This window comes from Gopherus flavomarginatus, chromosome 11, assembly GCF_025201925.1.
Source record: "Gopherus flavomarginatus isolate rGopFla2 chromosome 11, rGopFla2.mat.asm, whole genome shotgun sequence".
NCBI classification, from domain to species: Eukaryota; Metazoa; Chordata; order Testudines; family Testudinidae; genus Gopherus; species Gopherus flavomarginatus.
In genome coordinates, this window is record NC_066627.1 from 7,543,051 (window position 1) to 7,569,692 (window position 26,642).

The 26,642-nt window shown below is 51.5% G+C and overlaps 1 protein-coding gene across 1 annotated transcript in view; it reads left to right on the plus strand.

Annotated features, from left to right (window-relative positions):
• The first annotated feature begins 14,411 nt into the window (after positions 1 to 14,411).
• The window catches only part of LOC127031107 (zinc finger protein 707-like), a 769,794-nt gene continuing 757,563 nt past the window's right edge, over positions 14,412 to 26,642 (plus strand). Inside the window, exon 1 of the mRNA XM_050917856.1 lies at positions 14,412 to 14,552. Within this exon, the coding sequence (XP_050773813.1) occupies positions 14,415 to 14,552 (138 nt within the window). The 5' untranslated portion in view covers positions 14,412 to 14,414. The remainder of the gene's footprint in view (positions 14,553 to 26,642) is intronic.

The following is a 26,642-nucleotide window of genomic DNA, read 5'->3' on the forward strand; positions in this document are numbered from 1 at the left end:
AAAGAAACCATAGAACTTACTATCTGATCTCTTTGTCCTTACACTTAGAAACAGAAGACTAGAAAGTAGAAAGTACTTCTCCAAAGCTCAGAGAAAGCAGGCAGACTCACAAAAGACTTAGACACTCAATTCCCTCCACCCAAAGTTGAAAAAATCCGGTTTCCTGATTGGTCCTCTGGTCAGGTGCTTCAGGTGAAAGAGACATTAACCCTTAGCTATCTGTTTATGACACGCCCCCCAAATTGCAGACAGTGGGGCAGCTCACTGGCGGCGATTTCCTTCTAGAACTTGAAAATAAACAGATTAATACAACACATACACCTTTACATATACTCCTAAGTATATAACTAACAGACTTCTACATTTTAAGAACACTTTTTAACTACTGAATTCTGGGAAACTCTCACGGGAGAGTGCATCAGCTACTTTGTTAGAAGCTCCTGTGATGTGTTGAATTTCAAAATCAAAATCTTGGAGAGCTAAACTCCAACGAAGAAGTTTCTTGTTGTTTCCCTTGGCAGTATGAAGCCACTTTAGTGCAGCATGGTCAGTTTGTAGTTGGAACCGCCGTCCCCAAACATATGGGCGTAGCTTTTCCAGGGCGTACACAATGGCATAGCATTCCTTTTCACTGACTGACCAGTGACTTTCCCTCTCAGACAGTTTCTTGCTGAGAAACACGACAGGATGGAAGTTGTGATCTGTTGCTTCCTGCATGAGCACTGCTCCTATACCACGCTCAGATGCATCCGTGGTTACTAGGAATGGCTTGTCAAAGTCCGGGGCCCTGAGCACAGGGTCAGACATGAGCGTTGCCTTAAGTTGGGTAAAGGCCGTTTGACACTCATCAGTCCACTTAACTGCATTTGGCTGGGTCTTTTTGGTCAGGTCGGTCAGTGGGGCAGCGATTTGGCTGTAGTGTGGTACAAATCGCCTGTAGTATCCGGCCAAGCCTAAGAAGGATTGGACCTGCTTCTTGGACCGTGGGACAGGCCACTTTTGGATAGCATCCACCTTGGCCTGTAGGGGGTTTATGGTTCCTCGACCCACCTGGTGCCCCAGGTAAGTCACTCTGTTTTGGCCTATTTGACACTTTTTGGCCTTAACAGTTAGTCCTGCCTGCCTGATGCGCGCAAAGACCTTTTCCAGGTGTAGTAGGTGTTCAGGCCAGGAGTCTGAAAAAATGGCCACATCATCGAGGTAGGCAACTGCAAATTCTCCCAGTCCAGCTAGTAGACCATCCACCAGCCTCTGGAAGGTGGCGGGTGCATTTCGAAGGCCGAAAGGAAGGACATTGAATTCATACACACCCGCATGGGTGACGAATGCTGACCTCTCCTTGGCAGGTTCATCTAGCGGTACTTGCCAGTACCCCTTGGTTAAGTCTATTGTAGAGATGAACTGGGCACGTCCCAACTTTTCCAATAGCTCATCGGTGCGGGGCATTGGATAGTTGTCCGGACGAGTTACCGCATTTAGCTTACGGTAGTCCACGCAAAAGCGTATTTCCCCATCTGGTTTGGGTACCAGAACCACTGGAGATGCCCATGCACTGGTAGATGGGCGGATTATACCCATCTGTAGCATGTTCTGGATCTCCCGTTCTATAGCAGCTTGGGCATGAGGAGACACCCGGTAGGGTGGGGTTCTGATTGGGTGAGCATTACCTGTATCAATGGAGTGGTATGCCCGTTCAGTCCGTCCTGGGGTGGCTGAGAACAATGGGGCGAAGCTAGTGCACAGCTCCTTGATTTGTTGCCGCTGCAGACGTTCCAGGGTGGTTGAGAGGTTCACCTCTTCCACGCCACCGTCTTTTTTCCCGTCGTAGTAGACACCGTCAGGCCACTCAGCATCATCTCCCTGGACTGTAAACTGACAAACCTGTAAGTCTCTGGAATAGAAAGGCTTGAGAGAATTAACATGGTACACTTTAGGCTTTAGTGAGGAATTGGGAAATGCTATGAGGTAGTTTACAGCTCCCAGGCGCTCTTGGACCGTGAATGGCCCTTCCCATGATGCTTCCATCTTATGGGCCTGTTGCGCCTTCAAGACCATAACCTGGTCTCCTACCTTGAAGGACCGATCTCTGGCATGTCTGTCATACCAGGCCTTTTGCTCTTCTTGAGCATCCTTTAGGTTCTCTCTAGCAAGGGCTAAAGAGTGTCGGAGGGTGCTTTGTAGATTGCTTACAAAGTCCAGAATGTTAGTTCCTGGAGAAGGCGTAAACCCCTCCCATTGCTGCTTCACCAACTGTAATGGCCCCTTAACCTCGTGACCATACACAAGTTCAAATGGTGAAAACCCTAAACTGGGATGTGGTACAGCCCTGTAGGCAAACAGCAACTGCTGCAACACTAGGTCCCAATTATTGGAGAATTCGTTGATGAATTTTCGTATCATGGCCCCCAAAGTTCCATTGAACCTTTCCACCAGGCCATTGGTTTGATGGTGGTACGGGGTGGCAACCAAGTGATTCACCCCATGAGTTTCCCACAGTTTTTCCATGGTCCCTGCCAGGAAATTAGACCCTGAATCTGTAAGGATGTCGGAGGGCCAACCTACCCTAGCAAAGATGTCTGTTAGGGCCAGGCACACAGTGTTAGCCCGGGTGTTACCTAGAGCTACTGCTTCCGGCCATCGGGTAGCAAAGTCCACTAAAGTCAGTACGTACTGCTTTCCTCTGGGCGTCTTTTTTGGGAAAGGGCCCAGAATATCCACAGCTACTCGCTGAAATGGGACCTCAATTATGGGGAGTGGCTGGAGAGGGGCCTTGACCTGGTCTTGAGGCTTTCCCACTGTGATGCAGTAGGGACTGTCTGTGTGGGGAGTGGGAGAGCAGGGGAGGACTTTAGGAGATGGACGATGCCAGAGCCTGTAACCTGAGCTAGGTAAGGGAGGGGAAAGGTCAACACCTTTGCCCGGGAAGGGAACAAAGGAAGGGAGTGGCAGGAGGGAAGCAGTTTGAGTTTGGGCTTGGGGCTGTGTGGGTGGAATTCAGGGTATCCTAGCTAGGATCCAAGCACCCTGAAAGCCCAGAAGGACTCGGTGGAGGGGTCCTGACTGTGCCTGCAAGCTCTGCTGTAACCTGTGTTCCTGTTGTCCAATAAACCTTCTGTTTTACTGGCTGGCTGAGAGTCACTGTGGGTCCCAGGAAGAGGGGTGCAGGGCCGGACTCCCCCACACTCCGTGACAACTGGTGGCAGCGGCGGGAGGTACTGCACCCCGTGGACGGCGCTTCCTGCAGTAAGTGACTGGGGAGCAGTAAAACGAAGGGGTGGTTAACCCCTGGGAGTGTGTGCCCAGTGAGAAGGACTTTGCAGTAACAGGGTCCCCCGGGGGATTGCAGTGAGCGGTCCCAGGGGCGGAGGAGTCTGCAGCTCGACCCTGGCAGAGAGGTGGTGACCTCAAGAAGGGCTGGTGCACTAGGGGTCCCCCTGGAAACCGTGGGGAGCGGTGAGCACCCCGGCCTGTGAGTGGTCAGCAGGAAGATGTATGCCAAGCGGCGCAAGTGCGACCTGCTGGAGCTGTGCAAGCAGAGGGGGCTGCACCCAGGGAGACGCACCAAGGACCAGCTGATTGCCCAGCTGGAGCAGGGAGACCGCATGAATGAACGGAGCCCTGTCTCTGAGGGAAGCAGCCGAGCAGATGCAGCGCAGGCACCAGTGTCTGTCCCCGCTGGGAGTGGTCAGCCGGCGGACGAGGGCTTCCCGAGACCCCCCCTTCCTAGGCGTAGAGGAAGGGCGGGGAGGAGCCCAGTGTATACCGAGGGCACCGTGACACCCCCGGCCAGCAGGGGATCCTCCCGGCGACGCTCGGCATCCGTGGAGCGGATGCGGCTGGAATATGAAAGGGAGCTGAGACGGGAGGAGCTCGAGTTAAAGAGGCGAGAGCTGGAGGAGAAGGCGAAACAGCGTGAACATGAGGAGAACCAGCGTAAACATGAGGAGAACCAGCGCCAGCGTGAGTGGGAGGAGAAGGAGAAACAGCGTAAACATGAGCTGGACCTGGCCCGGCTGAGGAGCAGTGAGGCTCCGGCTGCGGTGAGTGAGGGGGGACCCAAGCCTACAAAGAGCTTTGATAAGCACTTGCTGCCCCGGCGTAAGGAGGGGGAGGACATAGATACCTTCCTGACGGCCTTTGAGAATGCCTGTGAGCTGCACAGGGTTGACCCTGCAGACAGGATCGCAGTTCTCACCCCCTTACTGGACTCCACAGCCGTGGAGGTGTACAGCCGACTGAAAGGGGCGGAGGCAGGGGACTACGAACTGTTCAAACAGGCCCTGCTCCGCGAGTTTGGGCTGACTCCTGAGATGTACCGGAAAAAGTTCCGGAGCCAGCGTAAAACCCGTGAGGTCACATACCTACAACTGGTCAACCGGGCGCAGGGGTATGCCCGCAAGTGGACAGCTGGGGCCCAAACTAAAGAGGACCTGCTTGACCTATTCATACTGGAGCACCTGTACGAGCAGTGCCCGTCCGACCTGAGGCTGTGGTTGATGGACCAGAAGCCGGAGAACCCGCAGCATGCAGGCCAGCTGGCCGACCAATTTGTGGACAGTCGGGCAGGGGATGGCAGGGAGGAGTCTCGAAGGAGCAGGCCTGCCTCAACGCAGAGAGAGAGTCAACATGGGACCTCCCAAAGGGGGCCTATGGAGAACCCCCCCAAAAGGGGAACATCCAGCGGCAGGTCCCTCCGACCCACTCAAGGGGACCCACGAGATATGGGCTGCTATCGCTGTGGCCAACGAGGTCACATACAGGCCCAGTGCCCCAAGCTCAGGGACAGACCAAGCAGACCCAACCCGCAGAGGGTGGACTGGGTAAAAACCCAATCGGAGGAGGGGCTACATTCCCAGGAAAGGGGGGTTGGCAACATACCACCTATGGATGCTCCCGGTTCCGGGTTTTTGGTTTACCGGGTGGGCGCGGGGCTGCCCCTCCGGAAAGAGTGCATTGTTTCCCTGGAAGTGGATGGGAGGAAGGTCACTGGGTACTGGGACACGGGCGCAGAGGTGACGCTGGCCCGGCCCGAGGTGGTGGCCTCAGATCGGATGGTGCCCGACACCTACCTGACCCTGATGGGCGTGGGCGGGACCCCATTCAAGGTACCCGTGGCAAGGGTACACCTGAAATGGGGGGCCAAGGAGGGCCCCAAAGATGTGGGGGTACACCAATATTTGCCCACTGACGTGTTAATGGGAGGGGACCTTGAGGACTGGCCTAGTAACACCCAGAGTGCCCTGGTCGTGACTCGTAGTCAGAGTCGGCAAATGGCACTGCACCCCGAAAACGGGGAAGGTACTCGACCTGAGGTGCAGGACCCTAACTCAGGGAGCGGGGAACGCCCAGGGGCACGGTGCAGAGAGGCTGCGGCCTCAGACCCAGCCAGCAAGAGAGAGCCGGTCCCCATTCCTGTCCCAGCTGCTGAGTTCCAGGCCGAGTTGCAGAAAGATCCCTCCTTGCGGAAGCACAGGGACCGGGCTGACCTTAGTGCGGTACAGACCATGAGGAGAGGTTGCAAGGAGAGGTTCCTGTGGGAGAAGGGGTTCCTGTACCGAGACTGGGCTCCCCCAGGGGAAGTAGAGTCATGGGGGATCAGGAGGCAGCTGGTGGTTCCCCAGAAGTTCCGTCGCAAGCTGTTGTACCTGGCCCATGACATCCCTCTCGCAGGGCACCAGGGAATCCGGCGCACCAGGCAGAGGCTGCTACAGAACTTTTACTGGCCTGGGGTCTTTACCCATGTCCGACAGTACTGCCAATCCTGTGACCCCTGCCAGAGGGTGGGGATGGCCCGGGACAAGGGGAAAGCGGCTTTGAGGCCTTTACCCATCATAGAAGAACCTTTCCAGAAGGTGGCCATGGACATAGTGGGACCTCTCAGCAAGATGACCCGGTCAGGGAAGAAATACATCCTGGTGGTGGTGGATTTTGCCACTCGCTACCCCGAGGCGGTGGCCTTGTCCTCTATCGAAGCAGACACAGTGGCAGATGCGCTGCTGACAATTTTCAGCCGGGTGGGGTTCCCCAAGGAGGTCTTAACGGACCAGGGGTCCAACTTCATGTCGGCCCTGCTCCGGTCCTTATGGCAGAAATGTGGGGTCCAGCACAACTGGGCCTCAGCGTATCACCCCCAGTCCAACGGGCTGGTAGAAAGGTTCAACGGGACGCTGAAGATGATGCTAAAAACATTTATGAACCAGCATCCGCAAGATTGGGACAAGTACTTACCTCACCTGCTGTTTGCGTACAGGGAGGTACCCCAGGAATCTACCGGGTTTTCACCTTTCGAACTGTTGTATGGAAGGCGGGTGAGGGGGCCCCTAGACCTGATGAGGGACGAATGGGAGGGGAAGGCCTCTCCCGAGGGAGAGTCAGTGGTGGAGTATGTCCTGACCTTCCGGGAAAGACTGGCCGAGCTCATGGGCCTGGCCAGGGAGAATCTGGCCCGAGCCCAGAGGAGGCAGAAGGTCTGGTATGACCGCACGGCACGGGCCTGCGCCTTCGCCACCGGGGATCAGGTGATGGTTCTTATCCCCGTGAGGAGAAACAAACTCCAGGCCGCCTGGGAAGGGCCCTTCAAGGTTATCAAGCAACTGAATGAGGTAAACTATGTGGTGGAGCTGTCAAACCGGGCACATCACCGTCGGGTGTACCATGTGAACATGATGAAACCATACTATGACAGGGGGAATGTGGTGTTGGCCGTGTGTGGACATTGGGAGGGGCAGGGAGATGACCCCTTAGTGGATCTATTCCCTGGGACAAAAGCTGGTTCCCCCCTGGAGGCGATTCCCCTCTCTGAGCAACTGACCCCGGGCCGGCACGCTGAGATCAGAGGGGTGCTGCATCTGTACCGACAGCTGTTTTCCAACCAGCCTGGACGCACTAATTTGACTGTCCACCGGGTGGAGACGGGGTCACACCCCCCTATAAGATGCTCCCCTTTTCGGGTCACTGGTAAAACTGCCCAGGATCTTGAAAGAGAGGTCAGGGACATGCTGGCTTTGGGGGTGATCCAGCCGTCTTCCAGCCCTTGGGCCTCGCCAGTAGTGCTGGTTCCCAAGAAGGATGGGTCAATCCGGTTCTGTGTGGACTATCGAAAGCTCAATGCCATCACCGTATCTGATGCCTACCCTATGCCCAGGCCTGACGAGCTCCTAGACAAGCTGGGAGGTGCACGGTACCTCACCACTATGGATCTTACCAAAGGCTACTGGCAAGTGCCGCTGGATGCAGATGCCAGGCTGAAATCGGCCTTTATCACCCCTCTGGGGCTCTATGAGTTTTTGACCCTGCCCTTCGGCCTCAAGGGAGCGCCGGCCACCTTCCAGCGCCTTGTGGATCAGCTACTGAGGGGGATGGAGAGTTTTGCCGTGGCGTATATTGACGACATCTGCGTCTTCAGCCAGACCTGGGAGGACCACGTGTCCCAGGTTAAACAAGTCCTGGACCGACTCCGAAAGGCTGGGTTAACAGTAAAGGCTGAGAAGTGCAAGGTGGGGATGGCTGAAGTATCTTACCTGGGCCATCGGGTGGGGAGCGGCTGCCTGAAGCCGGAACCAGCCAAGGTGGAGGTGATCAGAGACTGGCCTGCTCCCCAAACCAAAAAGCAGGTCCAGGCCTTTATTGGGATGGCGGGGTACTATCGAAGGTTCGTGCCCCACTTCAGTGCCATAGCCGGCCCCATCACTGAACTGTGCAAAAAGGGGAAGCCAGACAAGGTGATCTGGACTGAGCAGTGCCAGGAGGCTTTCCGGGCGCTGAAGGAGGCTCTGGTTAGCGACCCAGTTCTGGCAAACCCAGATTTTGACAAACCCTTTATGGTGTTCACCGATGCCTCAGACACGGGACTGGGGGCGGTGTTAATGCAGGAGGATGAAAAGGGGGAGAGACACCCCATCGTGTACCTGAGTAAGAAGCTGCTACCCCGGGAACAAAGCTACGCGGCCATCGAGAAGGAATGCCTGGCCATGGTGTGGGCCCTTAAGAAGCTAGAGCCATATCTCTTTGGGCGACACTTCACCGTGTACACCGACCACTCTCCCCTGACCTGGCTGCACCAGATGAAAGGAGCCAACGCCAAGCTCCTGAGGTGGAGCCTGCTCCTGCAGGACTATGACATGGACGTGGTCCATGTGAAGGGAAGTGCCAACCTGACAGCGGATGCGTTGTCCCGGAGAGGGGACCCTGAACTTCCCCAGGTCACTGGGCAGAGTGACCCCGCTCAGTTCAGTCTCGAAGGGGGGAGAGATGTGATGCAGTAGGGACTGTCTGTGTGGGGAGTGGGAGAGCAGGGGAGGACTTTAGGAGATGGACGATGCCAGAGCCTGTAACCTGAGCTAGGTAAGGGAGGGGAAAGGTCAACACCTTTGCCCGGGAAGGGAACAAAGGAAGGGAGTGGCAGGAGGGAAGCAGTTTGAGTTTGGGCTTGGGGCTGTGTGGGTGGAATTCAGGGTATCCTAGCTAGGATCCAAGCACCCTGAAAGCCCAGAAGGACTCGGTGGAGGGGTCCTGACTGTGCCTGCAAGCTCTGCTGTAACCTGTGTTCCTGTTGTCCAATAAACCTTCTGTTTTACTGGCTGGCTGAGAGTCACTGTGGGTCCCAGGAAGAGGGGTGCAGGGCCGGACTCCCCCACACTCTGTGACACCCACTCTTTGGCATACCTCACAAGACCGGACATAATTGGCAACATCCTTGCCCATCCCCTCCCAGTGGAAGGACTTCCCCAACCGGTCCTTGGTTCTGTTCACCCCAGCATGGCCACTGGGATGATCATGGGCTAAGCTTAAGAGCTTCCCCCGGTACTTAGTTGGAACCACCAACTGTTTTTGCGGCTGCCATTCTTCCCGGTGTCCACCAGAAAGAATTTCCTTGTATAAAAGTCCTTGGTTTATAACAAACCGGGATCGATTAGAAGAGCTGAGAGGCGGTGGGGTGCTCCGTGCCGCCGCCCAAGCTTTCTGAAGGCTGTCATCCGCTTCCTGCTCAGCCTGGAACTGTTTCCTTGAGGCTGGGGTCACCAGTTCTTCCTCAGACTGTGGACTTCGGCTTGGTCCCTCTGGAAGCGATGTAGGTGATGGGGTTGTTTCCGTTGCTGGTGAACCGCTCTCCGCTGGTGCACCTGAGGGTATTTCAGGCTCTGGCTGAGCCTTTTGGGTATGGCTGTCTTTTGCTTCTGCCAGTTCTGGCTCGCTGGCGCCCTCTGGCGTTGAGTTTGAAGATGTGGTTGCACTTGCTGGTGCTGGTTGCTGTTTCAGTTCCGGGCCTGGGACTGGAGATGCTGTGGCTGTTTCAGTGGTAGGCATGGAATCCGGGTCCACTACCTCTGTCTGGGTCTCTGGTAACACAGACGGGGCCTCTGTGGACGGCTCAGGAACAGGAATGGGTCTGGAAGCTTGCCTGGTTTGGCTACGTGTAACCATTCCCACTCTCTTGGCCCGCCTCACCTGGTTGGCCAAGTCTTCCCCCAGTAGCATGGGGATAGGATAATTGTCATAGACTGCAAAAGTCCACATTCCTGACCAGCCTTTGTACTGGACAGGCAGTTGAGCTGTAGGCAAGTCTACAGCTTGTGACATGAAGGGGTAAATTGTAACTTTGGCCTTTGGGTTGATGAATTTGGGGTCAACGAAGGATTGGTGGATAGCTGACACTTGTGCCCCCGTGTCTCTCCACGCAGTAACCTTCTTTCCGCCCACTCTCAAATTTTCCCTTCGCTCCAAGGGTATTTGAGAGGCATCCGGGCCTGGGGATCTTTGGTGTGATGGTGGTGTAATGAATTGCACTCGCATGGTGTTCTTGGGACAGTTGGCCTTGATATGTCCCCGTTCATTACACTTAAAGCATCTTCCATCTGATGGGTCACTGGGCCGAGGTGAGTTACTGGAGACTGGTGAGGTTGAAGGGTAGGGTATGTGTGGCTTTACTTGGGTGGTATGTGGGGTCTTTGGCTGTCCTCGGTTGTAGGGTTTATGGTCTGTGTGCCCCCTGGGGTAATCGTTCCCCTTGACAGTAGCTTTCTTGCTTTCTGCCAGTTCCATCCATTTGGCTCCAATCTCCCCCGCCTCAGCGATATCTTTGGGATTTCCATCTTGTATGTACCGTGTGATGTCTTCAGGAACACCATCCAAGAACTGCTCCATTTGTATGAGGAGGTTCAGTTCTTCCAAGGTTTGAATGTTGTTTCCTGTTATCCAGGCCTCATAGTTTTTTGCAATGTAGTAGGCGTGTTTGGGAAATGACACCTCTGGTTTCCACTTTTGGGTTCTGAAGCGCCGACGGGCATGATCTGGGGTTATCCCCATTCTGTATCTGGCCTTGGTTTGAAAAAGTTTATAGTCATTCATTTGTTGCTTAGGCATTTCAGCTGCCACCTCTGCTAAAGGTCCACTGAGCTGTGACCTCAATTCTACCATGTACTGGTCTTCGGGAATGCTGTACCCAAGACAGGCTCTTTCAAAATTTTCCAAGAAGGCCTCGGTGTCATCACCTGCCTTGTAGGTGGGAAATTTCCTGTGCTGTGGAGCAATAATGGGCGCCGGGTTGTTAGGGTTGGCTGGCACATGCAGCCCAGCTTTTGCCAACTCCAGTTCATGTTTTCTCTGTTTTTCCTTCTCTTCATTCTCTTTTTGTTGTTTTTCCATTTCTTTTTGTTGTTTTTTCCATTTCTTTTTGGTGCTTTTCCATTTCTCGGCGGTGGGCCACCTCTTCTTCTTCTAGTTTTCTTTTGTGTGCTGCCTCTTGGGCTGCCTGTTCTCTTTGGAAGGCTGCCAGTTTCATGCTTTCTTCCTTTTCTTTCATCTCCATCTGTCGCCTGTGTTCAGCTTCTTTGATTTGTTCTTCGGCCTCAATTTTTGCCTTAGAAGTCATGGTTCCTGTTTTCTTGTGTTGGGGTGCCCTCCGGTGTTTATCTTCTGAACTGCAGGTTCTCTGTTGCCTCCTGAAGTCTGCCTAGCAACAGTGCTTGTTTCCCTTTCTCTCTCTAGCTAATGTTCAATGAAAGTAAACCAGAAAAACCACTTTATTTGCATGCATATAAGTGCTGGTACTTGCCTCCTAATGGGAGGGCTATTGCATGACAAAAGACCCTCAACAGTCTCTTAATGGCTTCTCGCTTAACATGCAAGCCACAAACTGCCAGAGAGAGCAGAAAAAAAAATTCTCTCTGGTTCCCTTTTAAAACCAACTGTTTCTCTCTGCTAAAAAGCCCTTAGCAGAGAAAAGAAAAATATAATATTCCTACTGGCTTCTGGATTCTGTCTATATCCCACCTGCTGCCACTCATGTCATAACTTTATTCCCAGATCTGGACCTTAGCGTCCAAAATATGGGGGTTAGCATGAAAACCTCCAAGCTTAGCCACCAGCCTGGACCTGGTACCTGCTGCCACCACCCAAAAAATTAGAGTGTTTTGGGGCACTCTGGTCCCTCTGAAAAACCTTCCCTGGGGACCCCAAGACCCAAATCCCTTGAGTCTCACAACAAAGGGAAATAATCCTTTTTCCCTTCCCCCCTCCAGGTGCTCCTGGAGAGATACACAGACACAAGCTCTGTGAAACTACACAGAGAGACTCCCCCTCTCTGTTCCCAATCCTGAAAACAAAAAGTACTTTCCTATTCCCCCAGAGGGAATGCAAAATTAGGCTAGCAATCCAACACACAGATCTCCCCTTGATTTCTTCCTCCCACCAATTCCCTGGTGAGTACAGACTTAATTTCCCTGAAGTAAAGAAAAACTCCAACAGGTCTTAAAAGAAAGCTTTATATAAAAAGAAAGAAAAATACATCCAAATGTCTCTCTGTATTAAGATGATACAATACAGGGTCAATTGCTTAAAAGAATATTGAATAAACAGCCTTATTCAAAAAGAATACAAATCAAAGCACTCCAGCACTTATATTTATGCAAATACCAAAGAAAAGAAACCATAGAACTTACTATCTGATCTCTTTGTCCTTACACTTAGAAACAGAAGACTAGAAAGTAGAAAGTACTTCTCCAAAGCTCAGAGAAAGCAGGCAGACTCACAAAAGACTTAGACACTCAATTCCCTCCACCCAAAGTTGAAAAAATCCGGTTTCCTGATTGGTCCTCTGGTCAGGTGCTTCAGGTGAAAGAGACATTAACCCTTAGCTATCTGTTTATGACACCCCCAGGCTCCCTCTGCCTGTGTGACTGGCCAGCAGGAGATGGTGTTAACTTTCTAGCCACTTCTCACACTCTGTGAGGTAACACTTGCAGGGACAGGGAAGGTGTCTGTGTGGGGAGATTACAGCTGAAGGGGCATTGTGGTAGGGGGAAGCCTCTGGGTGGCTGGGCAGGGGGTACCCTAGTCAGGTTGGTGGGTTGTGGAGGTTTGGGGTTTTGGGGGGGTGGTTGTGATGTGCCCATCCCTGAGGCTATGGGTCCTGGAGGTGGGTATCGCTGGGGGCCTGGTGGCTGCAGAACAGTGGGGGTGGGTGTCTCTTGGGGGGGCGGGACAGAGGGTTAGAGGGAGCCTGGTTCTGTGCCTTGGGCTCTGTCTGTGCTTCCCCTCCTGGTTCCTGGTTTTGTTACCATGCCCAGTGCACAGAGCTGGAGGAGGGGATCCCTGGCACTAGGTCAGGGCATGCCAGGGAAGCAGAGTGAGGAGTCCCACTGTAAAGCATCAGGGGGTCACACTGGGCAGAGGAGGGGGTCCCAGGCAAATGTCAGGGTAGATCGTTCTGGAGGGTGGGGGAGTTCCTAGGCAGGCAGTGAGGGACTGAGTTCCCAGTGGGGGGGTCCCTTGAGGGGGTCCCTGGCTGCTGGGGGCTCTTGGTGGGGGGAACCCTTTGGGATTCCTAACCTGGCAATCATGGTGTGGTGGGGGTTCTCTGGCCGGTGGAGCTTTGAGGGGTATCTGGGGTCCCTGGCCAGGGACTCTGGGGGCTGCGTCCCAGGGAATATCTGATGGGCCCCTGGCTGGGGGGTGTCTGGGGCCCCTGGCTGGGGGGTCTAGGCTCTGGGTACTAGGGGGTGTCTGGGGGCTGCTGCTAACCATGATCCTTCTCTCTGGTCAACTTGTGCCAGAGTCCTGGCTTCAAGTCACCAGGTCACCAAGTCCATTCCCCAGTCATGTACCCTGTCACTGGGATAACTTTCTGTCCACCTAGCAAACACTGTTAGTGTGAAATCACAGATTTTGCTTTTCTCCTCTTTTGAAAACTGCAGGAACTTTCGGTTCCGTTTGGAAAATTTGTGCCCCCAGTCCTTGTCCTAGATCTGCGGGGGTGTGGGAGATGGGAAAGGAGTCAGCACTGCCACACGATGGTCTTTTCCACAGCATTCTGAACTCATTCTTTCTGAAATCCGGTGTCATTGAGACCATTGTTAATCCAGAGTCACTGTATGGAAAGACAAGGAGTGATTCCAGATGGACAGTGGGGCAAATGAGATCAGCAATTCTCCCTGTGAGGAGGGGCTCTCATTAGCTGCTCTTCCCAGAGAGTTAAAGGAGGGAAGCTGATCAAACGCTCTGTCCCTCTCTGGTCAGGATATTGGGGTTCAGCTTCCTGGGTCAGATGCTGCAGCCTCCATTGTGATCTGGGAGACCAGGCTTGGCAGCTTCTGCTCCCCCAGTGAGGCTCTGTGCTGGGAAGTGACCTTAATTAAAGCTTCTTCTCTGCCCGGCCCAGGGGATGACTTTCTGCAGCTGGTCCTAGCCCCCTAGGGCAGCCCTGGGCCCTGTTACTACTAAATTCTGAGCCAGAGTCTCCAGGTAACTGAAAGACCTCAGGGAATGTCCTAGGGTCTGGCAAGAAAGTGACTCTGCACAAACAACCCCACCTCATTTCTCCTCCCATTAGCGGTTGCCAGGAGGAAATCCAGCCATGGGAGAGCAAAGCCCCCAGGAATGGGACTGTCCCAGCCAGAGGGGCAGGGAGAGAGGACAGGGGAAGGAGAGACTGAAAGGGGCAGTGGGAGAAATGAATGTGGGGGAGAGATTTCCAGCTCCCTAGTCCACCCAGACACATGTATTGCTGCATCCTGGGGCAGAACCACTTTCCAGTGAACAAAACAAGGATCAGACAGAGCAAAAGCCAGTTCCTGACTCCATATTCCCCCTGTTGGGGTGTGGCTGCCGTGGGGTCAGTGTCTGAGGGAATCCCCCACAGTGACTCCTTTGGTTCTGCTCTTTTCTAGCCTTGTGTTCAGAGAAGGGGTGAGGGGAGAGAGAAGGGAGGTTAAAAATGTGTCTGTGGACTTAGCCTGGCAGGAGGGGCCAGGTCTAAATTGTAATAAACAGATTGAGCATTTCCTAGCATGACAGAATCTAGGGTGTCTGTCTGCAGGGAAAGGGCCTGCGGGAATTGTGATGTGAAATTAACTAAAACCGGTTCTGAAACGCCCACAACTGCCCTTCTCCCCCAGACAGGCTGCAGAATGACGTCAATGTTTTGCTCCAGCTCATCCCAGCCTGGCGTGGGACAGGGAAGAGAAATGGCTGCAGTGGAGTCAGTCCAGGTAGAGATTATCGGGGGGTTGCTGGTGGGTTCCTGCTGGAGGAAAGGGAGAGCAAATACACCCGAGGTGGGAAGGTTTGCAGAGTCTGGTTTGGAGGTTGGAGCGGGGCAGGAAATTCACAGCGTGGGGAAAGGAGGAGGCCAGGGTGTGGCAGACTCGCTGGGAGTTATTTACTAAGTGGCCTAGATTCTAGGAACAGACCCAGGAGGTTTGGAGGTGGAAATGCCCTAATTTGTGAAGAGAGAAAATAACCCACCTACATGGAGCTAGTCAAACTGACCAGACTCCTAGTGCTGGAGCCTGACCTCACTAACCAACAGCTGCTGTGAGATATGAAGGGGACACCCATGAGTTAGGCTTATTGGAGCTACCTCTCCCTTCATATCCCTCTCCTCCAAATGAGGAGGGTGTTGGGCGTCCTACCAGCGAGCTCTCCCTGGACCCTGCTAGGGGCTCCATCTCCTGTATCAGTCAGTGGCTAGTAGAGGGGTGATGGATCTGCTGGGAGAGACAAGGGGCTCTCTCTTCATCCCCTCACCCTGGCATTTGCTGGATACTCTGAGCCAGGTTGAGGTGGGACTCTCCTGACTACGATTCACCCAGAGCTTCCATTTGATTCACTCCTCTCTGCCACAAATAGTGGGGCTGTGAGTGGGACAGCAAGTCCTTAGTGTTCGACTCTTGCTCTTTCAGGGGCCGGTGACCTTCAAGGAGATGGCTATGTATTTCACCAGGGAAGAGTGGGCTCTGCTGGACCCCGCTCAGAGAGCCCTCTGCTGGGATGTCATGCAGGAGAACTATGAGACGGTGGTCTTGCTGGGTAAGGGTTCCTGTCCCTTCTGTTCTTGGAAGGGGAAATGAAGAGTGAAGGTTCATGCCACCCCCAGAATGCCATCTGTACCGTGTCCTGTTTCAGCATCACCCCAATAGGCCAGTGACACACATAATACCGGAGACCCTCCTCTGCTGCAGAACACTTTGGGAACAGAGCACAGGAGCCGTATTGCACAGTGTCAAATAGCTCCTGTTTGCTCAAGTGAAACTGGGGGTTAGATCTGGCATAACTGTCCCACACCCCTAATCATTTCTGTTGCCCTTTTCTGAACCTTTTCCAATTCCAATATATCTATTTTTGAGATGGGGTGACATCTGCATGCAGTATTCAAGATGTGGGTGTATCATGCATTTATTTGCTGTTTTTACAAATATGATCTATGAGATATTTTGTCATATCTATCCCTTTCTTAATTATTTCCTACATTGTTCACTTTTTTTCACTGCTGCTCCACATTGAGTGGATGTTTTCAGAGAACTATCCACAGTGACTCCAAGATCCATCTCTTGAGTGGAAACAACTAATTTAGACCCCATCATTTTGTATATATAGTTGGGATTGTGTTTTCCAATGGGCTGCACTATGTGCTATCCTGTCATCTAGTACTGCTGAGATCCTGCATTCAGTAATATCCCTGCCCTTCCTGTTCCGTTTCTCCACTGAACCCCGCAAGCCCATGCTTCCTGTTCCCAGCTTCCCCAGGATTCTCGCACTGTCTCTGAACCTCTCTGTCAGCAAGAAGCAGTGCCAGGGACACTTGCCCTCTGTCTGGAGTCTTCGATTTCTGGGACATGGATTTACTTTCTCTGAGTTGTAAGAGGCTCTGTCATAATGAGTGTCTGTGACGTTACCCAGAGTACAGTCTGGACTGTTAAATAGCTGTCCCCTCAGTCCTCCAGCCTGGGGTGCCTTTTCCACTGTTTTCCCGCGAGAACAGCCCCTCTTGGCCAATTAACACACAGTCTCCAGCATGTAACTCGCTCCCAGCTACACAGTATTGAGTGCTGCTACACAGCCACTCATGAACTACACCTCAGCAGAAAACCAGCAAATTCTCAAGTGCCCAACTTTCCCCCAGAAATGTGCATCTTGCACTGTCCAGCACGCTACTGAACGACCCAAGGTCATATGAAGTCTGTCATTTCATCAGCGGAAAATGACATGCACCAGCTTGTTATCCCAAACAGTGTTTCCAACACACTTCAATCCACACATACTGGTTAGATGAACAATAAACCAAGATTGTTAACTACCAAAAACTAAAAGTAGGCCCAGTCCATGAAAGGGGCACTCCCAGGAGAGACTGTATAAAGGCTGGAACATGAAACACCTTTGTAAACCTGAGACAGCTGCCTTGGGGACAATGACAGGGAGAATCCCCCAAAGTGACTCCTTTGTTTCTGCTCTTCTCTGGCCTCTGATTGTTCCTTCCAACGTGGAGTACTTTCCACTTGTCTCTGCTGAATTTGATCCTATTTACTTCAGATCATTTCTCCCGTTTGTCCAGATCATTTTGAATTTTAATCCAATCCTCCAAAGCACTTACAACCCCTCTCAGCTTGGTGTTGTCCGCAAACTTGATATGTGTAAGAGAGAGACTGTTACTGGGAGGGTTTCCCCATGTGTCAGAGGGTTACACCCTGGTGTGAGGGGGCTAGGCCTGTACTGGAATAAGGTCACTCTGTGCTTCACAGTGTGCCAGAACCTAGAATGTGCATTAGCAGGGGAAAAGCTGGGGGGAATCGGCTTGTGGAATGGACAAAAGCCTAGTCTCAATTCTCACACCTTGCCCTTTTCACCCCGGCAGGCCAGAGAATAATATCCATGTTTCGCTGCAGATCATCTCGTCCTCCCAGGGGCAAGGAAATGGCTGCAATGGAGCTGGCTCAGGTAAGAGATTATCAGGGTGGCGGGCTCTGCTTGGAGGTTGAGGAGCAGTAAATGCATAAGAGGGTGGGAATTGCTAGAGGTGGTGGGAAGCAGGAAATATCTCGGGTGGAGAAAAGGAGGGGACAGCATGTGACAAACCTGTTGAGACTTGTGTAGTGTAGGGCGTGATGGGTTGTCACCCCCAGGAGGCAGTTTGTGGAGCTTCTGGGAACTGCTGTGTCCTCTAACCCTCACGCTGGGCTGGAGATTTCGCCAGCCTCTCCAGGGCCTGTTATCACCCAACACAACAGCAGGTGGCGCCATGCAGCCAAGTAAGCTACCTGAGTGCGTTACCTAAGCCACTCAAGGACAGATAGAAGACAAGAGCCAATTTCCCACTCCCCAACCTTGCACACTTGCTGTAGTATAAATCCAGAATTATACCATCTTATAGTGCACGGGGATCTCTATAATGCAAGCTCATTAATATAGTTCCCCTTCCCCTCAATATGGGACAGATGTGCACAACAAGCTGAGATTTTCCCCAGACACTTCACTCAAAATACGCTGGTTAAGATAAAGCATCAAACAAGTTTATTAACTGCAGAAAGATAGATTAAGTGATTATAAGTGATAACAAACAGATCAAAGCAGATTATTTAGCAAATAACCAAAATTCAGGCTAAGCCTAACATACTAGATGGATAGAATTTGAATTAGCAATTTCTCACCCTGACTGATGGTACAAGCAGTCCCCCAAGTTTCCATACACAAGCTAGAAATCTCTTGATCCTGGAAGCAGCACTTCCTCCACATCCATTTTTGTTTCTCAGGTGTTTCCAGGAGTTCTCTTGTGTGGGGAATGAGGCCAAGAGATGATGTCACACCCCACCTTATGTAGCTTTTCCATATGGTGGGAACCTTTTGTTCCAAACTCAGTTCCTAGTCCAGTTTGTGGAAAAATACAGGTACTAAAATGGAGTTTAGTGTCATGTGGTCTGGTCACAGACCCTGCTGAGTCATAGTAGCCATGACTCATAGGCTGGCTGAAACATTCACAGGAAGGCTAAGCTCTTCCACAGTCCATTGTCTTTGTTGAGCCATCAGCACTGTCTGGCTTCTTCATTGTTGTACCTGAAAGGCTCGTTGTGGGTGTTACCCAGAGTAAGCACATTTGAAATACAGATGCAGAGTCAATATCCATAACTTCAGATACGAACATGATATGTGCACACAAATAGGATAATCATATTCAGCAAATCAGAACTTTTCCAGTGACACCACACATGATGCATCTTGTACAAAATAGATCATAATTATGTCCTAATCATATTATAATCATACCACTATGATGAATATGGGGGTGTAGTGTCAGGTCCTAATTTCAAGGCACAGGAGTTGGGATGGAACTTCCCCTCTTGTGGAACAGGAAATAACCCTCCAGCCAGGGCTGGGACAACTTCCCAGACTCTCAGTGATGGAGCCTGTATCTACTAGCATTTCATTAATTACCACCAACCCCAATCTTTGTGGCAACTGTAAACTTTATCAGTGATGATTTTGTACTCTCTTCTAAGTCATGGATAAGAATGTTAAATAGCACAGGGCCAAGAACCAATCCCTGCAGGAACCTGCTAGAAAGAAATCCACTCGACCATGGTTCCCCATTTACTATCAGAGTTTTTAATCTATCTAATGTATGCCGTGTTTATTTTGTATCATTCTAGTTTTTTTAGTAAAAATATTGTGGTGATCAAGTCATGTCCCTTACGGAAGTTTAGGTATATTACATGAATACTATTAGCTGCAAGCAAACTTTTGATCTCATCCAATAAGGATATCCCGTTAGTTTGATAGGCTCTATTTTCTCTAAACCTTTGTTAATGGGCACTACAATTCTGACCTTTTAACTTCTATTCTTTACGATTGACTTCCCCTTTCTTCCATATATTTTATTTGGAGAGTGCTGGGATTCCTACTAGGGAGCCACTATCAGGGTCCAGAGACAGCCCCATCTCCTATGTTAAGCTCTGGCTAGTAGCTATGTGATAAATGTGAAGACCCTGCTTCTGTCTGTCAGCTGAGAGACACAAAGGTTCTCTCTTTCTACCCTCTGATGCCTCCTGGCTGCTGTAAGCAAGGTGGGGTGGGACTCTGTTAACATGTGCCTCCCGGAACTTCCATTTCCCTGGTGCTGCTGTTCCGTGAATGGTGGGGTTGTGAGTGGGTCAGCAGGTACTGAATATTGGACTCCTGCTCTTTCAGGGGCCGGTGACCTTCGAGGAGGTGGCTGTGTATTTCTCCAGGGAAGAGGGGACTCTGCTTGACCCCACTCAGAGAGCCCTCTAGAGAGATGTCATACAGGGGAACTATGAGACGGTGGTCTTGCTGGGTAAGGATTCCTGTCCCTTCTGTTCTTGGAAGGGGAAATGAAGAGTGAAGGTTCATGCCACCCCCACAATGCCATCTGTACCCTGTCCTGTTTCAGCATCACCCCAATAGGCCAGTGACACACATACTACCGGAGACCCTCCTCTGCTGCAGAACACTTTGGGAACAGAGCACAGGAGCAGCATCACACAATGTCAAATATCTCCTCTTTACTCAAGTAAAACTGAGAGTTAGGTCCAGCATAATGAACAGAAGCTTCCTACCCCCAGCCTTCTCTCAAACCCTGAGCCTTCTCTACCCAAACCAGAATGTGCTTGGGGTGTAACAAGCAGGCGGCTGGAGTCAGAGCTGCCAGTCCAGGGTTACTTATCATACAGACACTCAGTGCGTCCTTGAACGCTGGCTGGGAGTATCCAGACAGGGGAGCTCCAGCAGCAGAACACTGAATCTCACCCAGGAGTACAGATGACACAACTCCTCACTGATCTAGATTGTACCCTAGCATGTGAAAATGGCCTAGGTTGGTAGTGACATTTCTTGAGACATGGAGAGTCTTGCTCCCATATCACCAGGTGTAATAAAAATAACAGGAAAGGCCAAATATGGAAAACTGATTGTTTAGCTTGCTTTTGACCTGCATCATATTTTGCAATATATTCCAAATAAGGAAGTTAATGTGCAACGTATGTGTCATTGTTTGTGGTTTTAAGTTGTAAAAGGCTTGTGTGATTTTTAGCTCGGGGACAGTATTCCAATAGCTGTCACCCCTGCGTGCTTGTAACCAAGAAAAGAGCCTCAGGCTGAGCTGATTCAAATATTAATCCTGTGGTCGTTTTCCACAACAGCCTCAATAGGTGCCTGTGATGGAATGTAAGGCTACATCTAGACTACCCACCGTACCGGTGGGTTAAAATCGATTGCTCGGGGATCGATATATCGCGTCTCATCTAGACGCGATATATCGATCCCCGAGCACGCTTATATCGATTCCAGAACAACACCAACCCCAACGGAGTTGCTGATTTGACAGGGGGGAGCCGCGGACATTGATCCCGCGCGGTGAGGATGGGTGAGTAATCCGATCTTAGATATTCGACCTTCAGCTACATTATTCATGTAACTGAATTTGCGTATCTAAGATCGATTTCCCCCCCGTAGTGTAGACCAGCCCTTAATGTCTTCACACCTTCCCCCTGCAGGAGAATGGCTTTTTGACCAGCTGTTTGCCTTGCTGTCTCTGAGGAACTGGTCTGTGGGTGTTCCCCAGAACTGTAACTTTTTCAGTAATATCATACTGTAAAATCTCACCATTTTACATACAGTGTTACTACACATTTTAACAGGAGGATAATATTCAGTAGCTTATGCGTTTTCTAATGATACCTCACAAGCCATACTGGGTACAAAATTGATCATAATTTTCTAGAAGAGTGAACACGGGGTATAGACTGACACAGTGTCTGTGTGTGTGTTCCCAGCAGATATGTGGGTATTTCAATCCCTCATAAGCACAATGTTTGGCATCTTCAAGGACCTGGGGAACTGGTCCTGGGAATTCACTAGTTTAGCAAGTGTGAGACTGCATGAAATTGTGGGACACTTTGGTATTAATAATAAAATAATATAATCTGATAAAATTGCAATGAATCATGCTAGGTATGCCATGTAAAGTGTTAGTGAAAATGTTATGATTTGCCAAGTATGATAATTTTGTTTCTATGTTTCTATCACCTTTGTATTGTGAGTTACAGATATGTAGGGTATGTCTGGAAATACAGATTTGTGCAGTTTTTCTGGGTGACACCCCCAGACATATTGGCATCAACATTGCCTAGCGTGTTTGATGGCCCATTGAGGGTCATCAGCTGTACAATGAACCCATGGACCAAGGGGATACACCTATTGAGTCAGCAAGACATGCCAGGGTTTGCCTGTGTAATGAAACCTCCAAAGCTTTTCCATGCCATGTGCTGTGAAGCTTGTGTTTGGGACACAGGAAGTACAAGCCACATGGCAAAAGGAATATAAAGCGCAGCTGCATCATCTCCATCTTGTCTTCAATCCCCCTTCCTACCTCTGGAGCAACTTCTCTACAAACTGAACCCTGGAACAAAGGACTGAATGACCCATCCAAGCTGTGGATGCGTTCCAGACAGACTTTCAAGCCAGCAACTCACCAATACTGCTAAGAACCTGATATATCCATTTTGGAATGTATCTGACTGCTTTTCCATTTAACTTCTTTCTGTCTGTCTTTCTTTTAAACCTTTAGTTTAGATGCTAAAGAATTGTCTGGAAGGATGGAATTTAACTTCATTCTTTCATTTGTTCTTTCTTCTAAACATTTAGTTTAACTGCTAAAGGATTGGCTGGCAGCATGGTATTTTGGATGAGATCCAAACCTGGGTAATGTGGCTAACCTACCCACCCACTTCCTGGATCCAATTAGGATCACTCTCCTGCTGCCCTCTGGCCATGCTGTATCACAGTGAGCAGAGTTTTTAAATAACCTCTCACTGTACGGGACCTAGTTGCTGATTAGGAGTCAGAGGGGGCCGTGTGATTTCTTTTTTCAGAGTCTCGTTAACCAGTGTGTGGGATCAGAAGCACAGTTTGTGACTGGTCAGTGAGTTTAACTTCAGTGTTAACCACCAGTTTGAGGAGCATCTGCTCTCCCTTTTTCAGCCTGCTCTGACCTTGGCATTTTCAGTGAGGACTGCCCCAGGCACACCAGGTCACACTAAGCACTGAAGATAAATTAATAGAATGTTTTTGATGATCAAATTGTATGAAATCAACTGAACTCCTTTGTTTTCTTTCATCTGAGCAGAGTTTCTGGTTTTCCAACGTGATGTGATCTCCCAGCTGGAACAAGGGGAAGAGCATTGGGTCCCAGAGCTCCAGGGTTCAGAGGAAAGAGAGATCCTGAGATCTCCCCGCACAGATGAGGAAACATTAAACCAACTCAGAATCTGTAAGTGCCTGAAGGAAACATCTAGGATGCCCTACAAAGCTCTTGGGAAGTCTCTCAGTTCATTATTGTCCGTAGCAGGGGTCGCATCCGCAGGGTAAATATAGCTCAAGGCTTCCTATAGATGCTAGCAGACACCGGGCAGTAGCTTTCTCCCTTCCCCCTGTGAAGTTGGATGGGATGTGAAGGCTGAATTGATCCCCTCCTCTCTCCTGTTGGGGGGAGCTGAGTTCCTGATTTTTATTTGACCTCTCTCCAGCACTTGCTTTGGTTTGGCCTTCCCCTTTCCATCCCTGTTTGAGGTTTCTGTCTCTATCACAGCAGGTGATGCAATGACGTGTGAGGTTCAGCACAGACCAGAAAAAGAGCAGGGAAACCAGCCAGGGGAGAAAATGGATAAATTTATTTCCTGTCAGGGAACTCAGAAGGGCCTTAAGGAAACCAGAATACAGCAGGAAATCTGCAGGGAAAAGCAAAAAAATACATGTGCTGAGTGTGGGAAAAACTTCACTTACAGATCAGGCCTTTCTCAACATCAGAGAATCCACACAGGGTAGAGGCCCTGTGAACGCAGTGAGTGCGGGAAAACCTTCAATCGCAGCTCTCACCTTATTGGGCATAAGAGAATCCACACACAGGGGAGAGATCCTACGAATGCAGTGAGTGTGGGAAAACCTTCAATCACAGCTCAAACCTTGTTTGGCATCAGAGAATCCACACAGGGGAGAGGCCCTATGAATGCACTGAGTGCGGGAAAACTTTCAGTCACAGCTCACACATTCGGCATCAGAGAATCCACACACAGGAGGGGTCCTATGAATGCAGTGAGTGCGGGAAAACCTTCAATCACAGCTCTCACCTTATTCGGCATCAGAGAATCCACACAAGCGAGAAGCCCCGCGAATGCCATCAGCAGGCCTGCACAACTCGTAAAGCGGTGATGTAGAGAAATCTCTGTATTAACTATCTCTATAAATCTTTATAACGTTGCATTGTGTTATTTTGTATTAAGTATCTTTCTGTATTAAGTATCTTTATGACATTGCATCCGGCATGATGTTATTTTGTAATTCATATGACTTGGCATTGTGCCTCTCTATTTTCATACAACTTTGTATTAGATCCCTATATAGAAAATTGGTAGAAAACTTTGTATCAAATGTTATAGCCCCTAAGGATAGTATAGTTAAAGTAAAAGAAAACATGTGCCTTTTTGCTAGAAGTAGAATAAGATCTTCCCCCGCACTCTGTAATCATTTGCTCTATTGACTGAATGAGGTGTGAATGAGTGAGGCTTGGAAGACACCCACCTCCAGACAGCTACAACAGTTGAAGAGGGAATGGGAGCCAGAGCAAAGGACAATACAACTTGTCAAGTGGGCCCAATAAAGAAGAGCAGACATATTGATGGCCTCAGGGATTAGAAGCAAGCACCTTCTTTAGAAAACACCCTCTTTGAGCAGCATTGGGACAACACCCAGAGAAAAGCAGCAGAAAGACCAACGGACGCAGACCCAGATTTTGAATCTGGTCTAGATTTGCATAAGAGGGAAGCTGCTATAAATGCGAGGTGCCTTGCAGAAGGACCCCGGATCTCGTCTTGTCACCATCGGACCATCGATTTGGATCGGTAGAAGCCCGGCTCCACCCCTCCCCCATCTAACTCACCTGGCCAGTGCAGTTAAGGGGAGCAACTAGTTGATAACAACAGCAAGACGGAGTGTGTTTATGTCTGTGTGTGTGCGTGAATGCATGACTGTGATATATATCTCATGTGCATGTCATAGGGTATTAATTGATACCTGTATTACTAATAAATGTGGCATTTTGCCTTAATCCCCCTGAAAAGTTCCTGTACAGTACTTTGAGTACAACAGCGAGGGCCACAATACTCCAAAGAAAACAGCTGAGGACCGAACCCCCCCGGCCCTGTGGAAACACCCCCCACTCAGGACCTCCCAGCCTGGCGGAAACACCCCGCCCAGCCCTGCAGAAACAAACCCTCCTTCCCCAGCGCCGCCCCACCAAAACAGCTGTGGGTCAAAAAGGAAGGTTGGTGGTGGGGAGGTGTTACTTGATGTTAAATCAACCAGGGACTCCCAGCCGAAGAGGTGGCTGGGAGCCCTCAGGGTCAAATTAAAGGGCCTGGGGCTCTGACGACTGGGGGAACCCGGAGCTTTGCAGGGCTGGGGCAGGGATTTAAAGGTCCCAGAGCTCCTGCTGCTGAGGGGAGCCTGAGCCCTTTAAATCCCAGCCCCACTCCATCTGCTGGAGCTGCCGCCGGGATTCAAAGGGCTCTGGGCTGCCTGCAGCCACAGGGATCCCTGAGCCCTTTAAATCTCAGCCGCTGCCGGGATTCAAAGGGCTCTGGGCTGCCCGTGGCAGTGGGGAGCCCTGAGACCTTTAAACCTCAGCTGCGGCCGGGAATCTCTGCGAGCAGCCCAGAGCCCTTTGAATCCCGGCCGTGGCTGGCAGGCCGGCTTTAGGAAGTGCGGGGCCCAATTTGAACATTTTTGGCGGGGCCCCGCAGGGATGATTGGGGAAAAAAAAGCCTTTCAGTTCTTAACAACCGGTTCCCTATAAAAAGTTCTGCCACAGTATGTATTTTTTGTACCAGTAGGGTTACCATACGTCCGTATTTTCCTCCCGGATGGCGATTTAAGAACCAAAAAGCCTGACATGTCCGGGAAAGTACAGATGTATGTTAACCCTACCTAAAGTTCTTTTTTAAAAAGATGGGTCTGAACTAGAAATGAGCTCTGCCACTCGCTTAGGGTGTGATAGGGTGCACATGTGTGGGTCCCAGCTGCTCCCTGCCCATCTCATTGAAGCAGGTGTGCAGGGTTACTTCCCTCGGAACTGCAGGGCACCAGTGAACATGGGGCTGGCTGGAGGTGGGGGAGGGGGAGGATGTGAGAGGTAGGGTCTGGCTGCAGGCTGGGCAAGGGGTGTGGGGCAGGCTGGAGACAGGAGGTGTGGGGTGGGCTGGCTGGCTTCAGGCAGGGCCACAGGGAGGGTGCGGCATGGGTTGGCAGGGCTGGAGACAAAGGAGTGCGGGACTGGCTGGCTTCAGGCAGCGAGGTGCGGCAGGGGTTGGCTGGAGACGGGTTGGTGCAGGGCTGAAGGCAAGGCAGGGGGTACGGGGTTGGCTGGAGACAGGGCAGGGGGTGCAGGGCTGGTGCGGGCAGGGCAGGCAGTGTGGCAAGGGCTGGCTGGAGACAGGGAAGGGGGTGCAGGGCTGGCTGGAGACGGGTTGGTGCAGGGCTGAAGGCAAGGCAGGGGGTGCAGGGCTGGCTGGAGATGGGCAGGCTGCAGGCAGGAACTGGTGCAAGCAGGGCAGGAGGTGCGGGGCTGGTGCGGGCAGGGGGTGCAGCAGGGGCTGGCTGGGGACGGGCTGGCTGCAGGCAGGGCAGGGGGTGCAGGTACAGGGAGTACAGCCCATCCTCTATGGTGAGTGCCCCCTCCTCCTCCTCCTCCCCCCCCTCCCACTAGGGTAGCAGCAGCAGCCTGGGGCTTGGGAGGCTATTTCAAGGGCCCGGGGCGCCCCTGCTTCCACTGCCCCAGCTCTGTAAATAGCCGCGGGAACCCTGGGGAAGCGGCGGGGCTCCAGTGGCTATTTAAAGGGCCGGGAAGGTAGAAGCAATGGGAGTCCTGGACTTTTTAAATAGCCCCCAGAGCCCCGCAGCCATACCCCAGGGCTCCAGCAGCAGGGCTCTAGTGGCAATTTAAAGGGCCTGGGTTCCAGCCCCTGCTGGGAGCTCCAGGCCTTTTAAATTGCCCCCTGGGGAAGCTGGGCCACCCTGGTACAGCGCACTGGCTTTTGCTGGTACTGGGGCTTGGGTGCGGGGTCCTCTTAGGAGCGAGGCCGATTCAGGGGAATTGGTTGAATTGGCCTAAAGCCGGCCATGGTGGCTGGGATTTAAAGAGCTCTGAGCTCCCCGCCCGCCTGCCCAGAGCCCTATAAATCCTGGCCGAGGCTGAGATTTAAAGAGCTCTGGGCTCCCTGCGGCTGCGGGCAGCTCAGAACCTTTTGAATCCTGGCCGCAGCTGAACTTTAAAGGGCTCTGGATTCCCCGCGGCTACGGGCAGC